At 42.5% G+C, this 9,641-nt stretch overlaps 1 protein-coding gene across 1 annotated transcript in view; it reads left to right on the forward strand.

The window, feature by feature from the left end:
* LOC122563551 (orexin receptor type 2-like) overlaps positions 1-6,491 on the forward strand; it is a 30,409-nt gene extending 23,918 nt beyond the window's left edge. The window contains exons 6-8 of the mRNA XM_043717421.1: positions 1,632-1,846; positions 2,127-2,248; positions 5,913-6,491. Of these exons, the coding sequence (XP_043573356.1) occupies positions 1,632-1,846; positions 2,127-2,248; positions 5,913-6,016 (441 nt within the window). The 3' untranslated portion in view covers positions 6,017-6,491. The remainder of the gene's footprint in view (positions 1-1,631; positions 1,847-2,126; positions 2,249-5,912) is intronic.
* Positions 6,492-9,641: the final 3,150 nt, after the last annotated feature.

Below are 9,641 nucleotides of genomic sequence, written 5' to 3' on the forward strand. Positions count from 1 at the left end.
TAGATAACCTTCTTTACTGTCCACTATTCCACCAATTTTGGTGTCATTTGCAAACTTACTAACTGTGCCTTTTTTATTCTCATCTAAATCATTTATATAAATCCTGTCAAGCGTACCGTTATCTAACATTCAGGCTGCCAACATTCCCAAAGATTCAGCACAGCCAAAGTTCAGGTTTGAGATCCATGTGGCATTGGGATTCTGGGATTGTCCAAGATTTTCCGAGAATGAAAGATTAATCCCTTCATCCTGTGGGCAACCTTCGAGGAAGGTCAGAGGGGTTTTAAAACAAAATTTATTTTCTTTAATTGTGGTCTTTGTTTATTATGGAGAGGCAATGGCCTAGAGGTACTGTCACTAGACTGTTCAATCAGTGACCCAGTCAATGTTCTTGGCACCCGGGTTTGAATCCCACTACAGAAGATGGTGTAATATTTGTTTCCATCAGGCAGGGTTACTAGGACTCGTGGGCACGGCCTTAGAATTAGAGGAGACATTTCTTCAGCCAGAGAGTGGTGGGCCTGTGGAATTCACTGCCACGGAGCGCAGTGGAGGCCGGGACATTAAATGTCTTCAAGGCAGAGATTGATAAATTCTTAATCTCGCAAGGAATTAAGGGATACGGGGAGAGTGGCGTTGAAATGCCCATCAGCCATAATCGAATGGCGGAGTGGACTCGATGGGCCAAATGGCCTTCCTTCCAATCCTATTTCTTATGGTCTTATGGTCTAATATGAATTCAATTTTTTTTTAAATCTGGAAATAAGGATCAAATGATGACCATGAATCCATTGTCGATAGTTGGAAAAACCCACCAGGTTCCCTTTAAGGAAGAAGACTGCCATCGTTACCCAGTCTGGCCTACACACTCCACACCCAAGCAATGTGGTTACTCTCAACTACCTCTGGGTAATTAGGGCTGGGCAATAAATGCTGATCTGGCCAGCGACACCCTCATCCCATGAGTGAGTAAAACAATGATTGAAAATAGGGGAAGAAGAATGTTGTGAAACTTGAAAGAGTTCAGAAAAGATTTACAAGGATGTTGCCAGGGTTGGAGGGTTTGAGCTATAGGAAGACACTAATAGACTGGGCCTATTTTCCCGGAGCATTGAAGGCTGTGGGGTGACCTTATAGATGTTTGTAAAATCATGAGGGGCTTGGATAGGGTCAAGGTCTTTTCCTCAGGATGGGCAGTCCAAAACGAGAGAGCATAAGTTTAGGGTGAGAGGGGAAAGATCTTAAAGGGATGTAAGTGGAAATGTTCCACGCAGAGGGTGGTACGTGTATGGAATGAGCTGTCAGAGGAGGTGGAGGCTGGTACAACTGCAACATTTAAAGGCATCTGGATGGGTATGTGAATAGGAAGTGTTCAGAAGGATATGAGCCATATGCTGGTGAATGGGACTAGATTTAAATAGGCTGTCTGGTCAGCATGGATGAGTTGGACCCCGAAAGGACTGTTTCTGTGCTGTTCAGCTCTATGACGCTATGGAAGGTCATGTGATTAAATCTCCAGAAATGCATCCAGTCCAAGTTGGTACCCGTTTGATGCACGTGGCTGAGTGCTACGACTTGTAAACTTTTAAAACAATCACGCTCGGGAACGTCTTCTTATATTGCTTCCTCAGATCCCTGGAACATCATCAGTTCCACTTGCGTGTAAGTGGAAGCCCCGCTCAGCACTTTGTTCAACTCACTCACAAGACGGCCCATCACAGAGGACATTCGCTGCTGAGATAAAGCAGACGAGAGGACGGAGAAAGACCGCTCGCATGCTAATGGTGGTGCTGCTAGTATTTGCATTGTGCTACCTCCCCATCAGTATCCTCAATATCTTGAAGAGGTGAGTTAAGCGTTATTCACCTGTGTTATCTCACACACCGGAGGAAGTAGACTCCTTATGGTCTACGTATGTCCAAGCTGTAAGTGAGTTTTGTGGATCCTCCAATGATTGAAGAGTCTGCTCCGAAATCAGCACAAACTCCACAGGGCCAGTGGTCACATGGAGTGCTGGGAATGAAGAGCCCACAAAATTGGAGAATTGGATCAAATTGGAAAAAGTAGCAAATGGGTGGTTAACCAATATATAAAAATCAATGTGTTTAAATGCATTTGCTTTTCAGGGTCTTTGGAATGTTTGAAGACTCTGAGGACAGGGATACTATCTACGCCTGGTTCACCTTCTCTCACTGGCTTGTTTATGCAAACAGTGCTGCCAACCCCATCATCTACAACTTTTTAAGTGGTGAGTTTTTATAGCCTGTGTTTTTAAGAGATCAAGGGAGAGCATTTTTGTTCCAAGAACATAATATTAATTTTCAATGATATATCTATAGCTCTTGGTACTGATATCAGCAAAGAGATTACAATCTTACAAAGAAGAAAGACTAAAGCAGACAATTTTAACTGAACACCTTCAATATTAATTTTTGACAATGGTTATTTTCCTTATTTGTCAATTCACTACCACCAGTTTTCCTCACACAGCAAGGTAAAGTTGCCATTGTCGTAACAGACCTCTGCTGTCCCATTAAAGAGAGAGAGAAGACTGTCAGGAGTTTAACCTGAGGGCCACCATACCTCAGGTGAGGGGAGAGGTTGAGAAGGAGAGTCCTTCATGTTAGTATCAGCCAATGTAGGAATTGAAATCACGTTGTTGGCACCCACTCTGCATTGCAAAACAGCCAACTGAACTAACCAATCCAGCTAAGACAGTTGGTTGAAACAGGATCAACAACAAGAGAGCAAATTGGCACCATAATCTTCCACAATATTGTATTGAAGATAGTTATAAGGAGTTATGTTGGTGATTTCATTTGTAATCACATTTCTAAAGGATGGGAAAATATTTACAGTGTCCAGAGCGAATGGGGGTACCCAACAGTGATGGGATCCAACCAGTAAGTCAGCACACAGCAATGGAACACAAGTTTGTTCTTGGGCTATGCTGAGCTGCTAACCTCCACCATGCTGCCACAGGGAAGATTTAAGCAAAGGAAGGTTTGTTCCCTGCCCACCATAAAACACAAAAGGGGTTGGTTTCAACTTTAAGATATGCCTTCCAACTGGTCATGGCTTCCATGTGACCTGGAGAAAATATTAGGAAGTGAGACAGAGCAGCAGCAAAAATAAGAGGTTAGAAATGGTACCATAACTTCAGTGCAATGGATAAATCATTTTACACTGAGAGTGGAGAAATTCATTCAGTCAGATGGTAGTGAATCTTTTGAATTCTCTAGTCCAGAAGGATGTGGTGCTCAGTCATTGAATGTATTCAAGACTGTGATTGACAGCCTTTTGGACACTAAGGGATTTAAATGATGTGAAGATAAAGGAAGGAAGAGCTTGGATTGATGTCAAAGATCTGCTATGATCCTGTTGAATGATAGGGCATCTTATATCATGTTAATAAGACCATAAGACCTTAAGCCATAAGAGCAGAAATAAACCATTCAGCCCATCAACCCCACCATTCAATGAGACCATGGCTGATCTGATATTTCTCAACTCTACCTTCCTGCCCTTTCCCCATAATCCTTGATTCCCTTACTGATTAAAAGTCTGCCTCTCCCAGCGTTGAATAGACTTAATGGCCCAGCCTCAACAGCCCTCTGTGAGAAAGAATTCCTCAGATTCGCTACCGTCTCAAAGAAGAAACCCACCCTCATCACTGTCTCAAATTTGGAGCCTCGTCTCTGAGGTTATTCCCTCTAGTCCTACACTCTCACACAGGGGAAGTAACCTTTCTGCATCTTCCCTGTGAAGTCCTCTATTGTATGTTTCAATAATGTTACCACTCATTCTTCTAAGTTCCAATAAGTGCAATACATTCCAACCTGCTCGACCTCTCTTCATAAGATCTTCCATTCCTGGTATCCCTAAAGAACCTTCTCTGGACTGCCTCCAATGCTAGTATATCTTTCCTTGGATAAAGGCATCAAACTGTTCACAGTATTCCAGCTGTGATCTAACTCGTATCTTGGATAGTTTTAGCTAAACGTCCCTACTTCTATACTCCACCTCTTTGAAATAAAAGCCAATAATTCACTTCCCTTCACTATTACTATGTGATTAATGGTTGAGGACTCCCGAATCCCTCTGAACTGTAGCTTTCTGCAGCCCTTCTCCATTGAAATAATACTCGGCTCCTCTGTTCTTCCTGTGATAGTACATAACCTCACATTTCCCCACATTGTGTTTGATTTGCCATGTTTTTGATCATTCACATAACCTGTCTATATCCTTTTGCAGACTCTGTGCCATCCTCACCTCTTGTCTTCCCACTTATTTTTGTGTCATCTGCAAACTTCCTCATCCAAGTCAGTAATATATGTTCTTACCAAAGCAGATCTCCAAAACAGAAACAATTATATGAATTGTATCTGAGCTGGAAAGAGGGAACGTAGCTCTTGGGGGCATACCTGAGTGGGACCTCTGATCACAGTTTCATGTTATTTTACAGTGGCATAAAGGAAAACATTCAATAACGCCCAGGAACAGTAAATAGGACATTTGGCAATAGCATTACTTCCCAAGATAAGGCTTTACAATTGTTGCCCATTTCTGTGTGCAGTTAAATAAGAGTACTGTTTAAAAGTGAAACTTTCTACACAAAATTCCAACATATTTCTAAGCTCATAACAAAGATTCAGAAATCATCACTGTGTTTCTGAGCTTTGGTGCTTAAACAAGACTGCATCCAGATTTCGACCATTCGTGGTCAGGTGAAGTGAGTGAGTACAGGAAGAGATGTTTTGAACACAGTCAACACGAGAAATGGGCTATCTCAGGGAAACAACAGAACACCTATTTTCACAACAAATAGTTTTAAATTCTAAATATTTTATTCAAACGTAGCTACATTACACAGAAATAGCTGAGGGTTACAATAAGACTCTTCCCTGGAATCTCACTGAAATCTAACAAGAATTTTCATTTTGTGTCAGTGTCATTTTACCTGAAAAGGCACAGCTTTTCAGTGAGAGGGTGTCAGCTGTGGCTAAGTTGGTTGCTCTTGCACCTCTGAATAAGAAGTATGTGGTTTCAAGTGCAGTCCAGAGATGTGAACACTAAAGTGTTGACTGAAACCCTGGGAGTGCTGCACAATTTGAAAAAAAAGTGTCATTTTTTGGCTGAGATGTTAAAGCAAGGTGCCCCTCACTGTTTCAAAGAAATGTAAAACATCTTGTGCACTGTTTTGAAGAGGAAGGGACTTATCCCTGGAGTCCTGCTAATATTTATCCCTGAATTAGCATCACTAAATAAACAGGTTACTACAGGTTCTTGCTGTTGTTGCATTACTATTTGTGGGAGCTTGCTATGCACAAATTTCTTCACTTTTCTAACAGCAACTATAAGCCAAAAGTACTTATTGACTGTGAAGTGTTTTGGGGTGTTCTGAGTTGTGAAGGATGATATATAAATGCAAAACGTTTTTAAAAATAATGCTACAAAATTTCATTGAAGTATTTTCTTCTGTTAATCAAATTATCAAGAATTTAGTCAATTTTATTTAGAATCAATCTTGTCATTAGATTTTATAACCAATTTAGAACCAGTATACATAAGCAAAAGGAGCAGACTTTAACCAATGCACCTTGATATTATCAGCACCAATATTTTGTACTAGTGCTACTCACCACAAAATGCTCTCTCGCAATTCAAAACTCTGGAGGACAACATTGTAATTGTGCTGCTGAATCTTATTTACTGATGAAGAAGACAGTGTGAAAATCATTTAACCCCAATAGGCTTAGTTATATTAGTAGCAGTATCTGTCACCTTTAAACATTACCAACAGAAATAAAGCAAAGGAAGGATCAAATGATGTTAATGGTAAGTGAAAATGTTCAAACCCTACAGTACACTCTGAGAGAAACATTCGCCAGATGAACTCTTTCTCGTTTTAGGAAAGTTTTGCCAAGAATTTAAGGCAGCGTTTTCCTGCTGTTTCGCTGGAGTTCAGTCGCATAAGAACTTCAAAGACCAAGCAAGTTCAAGAAGCCGAAAATGAAGACTAACCCCCAGGTCAGCACTGGACACACATTTTCTGAGCATCTTGTCATTGATCCCCCAACTCCAGTCACCTCTAACCCCACAGTACATCTAAATAGAAGATCATAGGAGAGTGATCATATAGAATTTACTCTACCTGATCACCAGTCAGTATCAATAGAAAGTATGGATGGAATTTTCCCCTCCTTGATGTGGTGTGGCAATGATGAGAAAAGTGGGATAAAAATTATCATCTCAACATCGAGAAACTTTGTTGTGGTTTTGTCCTCCAGCCTAAAATGGTGCATTCAGAATCTCGCCATTGAATAGTGATTTTTCAAAATTAATTCATGGGGTATGGGCATCGCTGGCTGGGTCAGCATTGATTGATTGCCCCTAGTCCCCCTTTGAGAACATAGTGGTAAGCTGCCCTTCTGAATCACTGCAATCCATTTGGTGTAGGTAAACCCCCACAATACCATTAGGGAGGGAATTCCAGAATTTTGACCAGCGACAGTGAAGGAACGGCGATGTATTTTCAAATCAGGCTGGTGATTGGCTTGGAGGGGAACTTGCAGGGGGTGGTGTTCCCATGGATCTGCAGCCCTTTTCGTTCTAGATGGAAGTGGTCATGGGTTTGGAAGGTGCTGTCTAAAGAACCTTGGTAAATATATGCAGTGCATCTTACAGATGGCATACGCTGTGCATTTGCACTTCATTTAAGCCTAAGCCACCTGATATACACACCACTTCCAATGCTCCTCTCTATCCCCAAGGAACCAGGCAACACAAATTCCCATCTTGTAAATCAGAGCAGGCACCTAGCAGCTGCTGTTTATTGATTCCATGTCCGTACATTTATCCCAATGATGGGGTACCACCATCTAAGAGAGCTAGTGCCCATTAAAGACAGAGATGAGGAGGAATTTCTTCTCTCAGACAGTAGCGAATCTGGAACTCCTTACCACAGAGAACTTTCGAGGCAGGTTCATTAAGTATACTCAGGGCTGAGATTGACAGGTTTTTTATTCAGTAAGGGAATTGGGGACTATGGGGAAAAGGCAGGAAGGTGATGTTGAGGATTATCAGATCAGCCAAGATCTCATAGAATGGTGGAGCAGATTCGGTGGGCTGGGTTGAATGGCCTATATCTGCTCCTGCATCATATGATTTTATTCTATTCCAGCCCAGGTGGCTGGCTGTGGTCAGTCAGGCAGTTGTTCTTTAGAAATCTGAAGGCCTGTGTCCTTGCTATCTGGAGATTAGGGTATAGTCAGTCCTATAGGTTAACTGTAAACAGCCTGGGAATTATAGGTACAGCTCCTCAGAGAACTGTGGAGGCATGAGTCTGAATGAGACAAAGGGAGGGATTGAGTGCGATGGAAGTGGATGGAAGAGGAATCAGTGGGGATGCAGGAGCAGTAGAGGTGTATGGGTGTCTGCAATGAGTGGGAAGCACAGAGGGCAGGAAGTATTAGTGGTTTAGGAGGATGAAGTGGGTGAGAAAGGTTGAGTCAACATAATGAATACAACAGTGAGGGGCATATGCAGTGACAGATCTAGACAAGGTGGTGATCCTGCGAGTGTGAGACAGCAGAGAGAAGGTGATAGGATTTATCCTTGTAGAGAGCAGACACTTGTTATAATTGACCTTCTTCCTAAACTACTGCACACAGAGTCGATTTGGCTTGATGCGATGGTGTGGTTTCCTGTGACTGTCCCCTTTGCACCATCCTGTCCCTCCAAGTCCATATCTGTGAACCAGAGAGTGAGCTTTCCTCTGGGCTATGATCTCGGTGGTAATGATTGAGTCTCAGTGTGAGGGGTTGGTTGCTGCCTTCTGCATCTGAAACAGTGTCTTTCAAATCTGAGCCTGAAGTTCCGGGCTTTCGCCTCTCTGACTACTCCTGAGGCAGAAGCCCAAGGACTTGATTGAATAATTCATTAAATGAAGAGAGGAATGTTGTATGAGAAAAGTCACTCTGGGATATGATAGACTGGACCTTGTGAATCTCACTTGACAACACATTTGAACTGAAAATGGGAAAATTCCGCTCAGTAGCTTTTCAGCTGTGAAATTATCAGGATTAAAGGTTAATGTTCTGCAGACCTGAAATCACAGAACAAAATTTAAGCGACAATGATTTCAACTTGCTGAGTATTAATTGTTCCAGGTGTTGTACAATGCATTTAGTAAGGGGTATAAGTAACAGTTTTTGATGATATGGTCAGTAAATGAGCACTTTGTGAAAGCTACATGACCTAATCTGTCTCAAAAAGCCTGGATGTTTTCTGAAGAATTGTTTGTCTAGATCACACCAAATGATCACTAGTCAAACAGACCTTTATCTGTGTCTTTGTTCAATTCAGATTCGTAAGCATACAAATTGTTTCTGGATGATATACATATCGGGATTAGGAATGATATCTTTGGAAGTCCTCCATCACGTAGGATTGATTTTCAATGAGGAGCAGACAGATGAAGGAGGGCGATAGAAATCTGAGTTTGCCACTTGTTGACATCATGTCACAGTGAACAGTACAGATTAGGCCATGTTTAGAGGCAAGAAAACTGCAGATGCTGAAATCCAAAGTTGACAAGCAGGAGGCTGGAGGAACACAGCAAGCCAGGCAGCATCAGGAGGTGGAGAAGTCGACATTTTAGATATAACCCTTCTTCAGGAATCATGGCTCTGGTTGGCTTTGGCAGGTATTCACCAGTAACAGCAAAGTTTTCCAAAGTCTCTCTTGAGAGATCACTGGAGGTTATTGTGGGCTCAAGCAGCAGTGACCAAGTCCTCATGTCAGGATGGTGCAACATTCCACTGCTCTGGCCCTTAGTCATTTGAAAGTGGTGGACTCCCGAGGGGTGCATCCAGGGCATTGCCTAGCAGCTCTTTCCACTGGCCCTCTATGTGCTCCTCCATCCTCTGGGAAGAGGCACCTGCTGAAGCTCATCCTTACCACTCAATCCAACATCCTCCATCTTCTTCCTACTTTCACTCCCTTGTCTGATCGGCCAGGCTCCCTTTGCCAATCTCTGCTGTCCAAGTGATGCCAGCAGTTTGATGCCCCTTTCAGGACTCCAGCCTTTCATCACTGAAAAATACAAACCTATCAGCAGCAGCAATGGCAACTCTGTAGTGCCACTTATTCAAGCAGCCAAGCTCCTGAACTGAACTGGATTGACGGTGTATCCAGAGACACTCAAGGCTGTGAACACAACAGCTGCCCCCTGACCTGTCAAAGACACAGTACGCTCCTCAAGACTGCCAACTGAATGTTTGAAACTGCCCCCCAGGGCCAGCTAAATGAACACGTCAACATATGAGTTAGGAATAGGAGTATGTCATTTGACCCTTCAAGCCTGCTGTGCCATTTAATAAGATCATGGCTGGTCTGGTTATAACCACATTCCCACCTACTCGATAACCTTTCAGTACCTTGCTTACCAAGAATCCATCTACCTCCGCCTTTAAAATATTCAGACTCTGCTTCCACTGCTTTTTGAGCAAGAGTTCCAAAGACCTGTGACCTGCAGTGAGATTAAAGCTCACTTCACCTCTGTCTTAAACAGGAAATGTCTTATTTTTGAGAAAGAACCTTGGGTTCTACATTCTCCCACATCCTCTCTACCTTCTGGA

This window comes from Chiloscyllium plagiosum, chromosome 27, assembly GCF_004010195.1.
Source record: "Chiloscyllium plagiosum isolate BGI_BamShark_2017 chromosome 27, ASM401019v2, whole genome shotgun sequence".
Classification (NCBI taxonomy): domain Eukaryota; kingdom Metazoa; phylum Chordata; class Chondrichthyes; order Orectolobiformes; family Hemiscylliidae; genus Chiloscyllium; species Chiloscyllium plagiosum.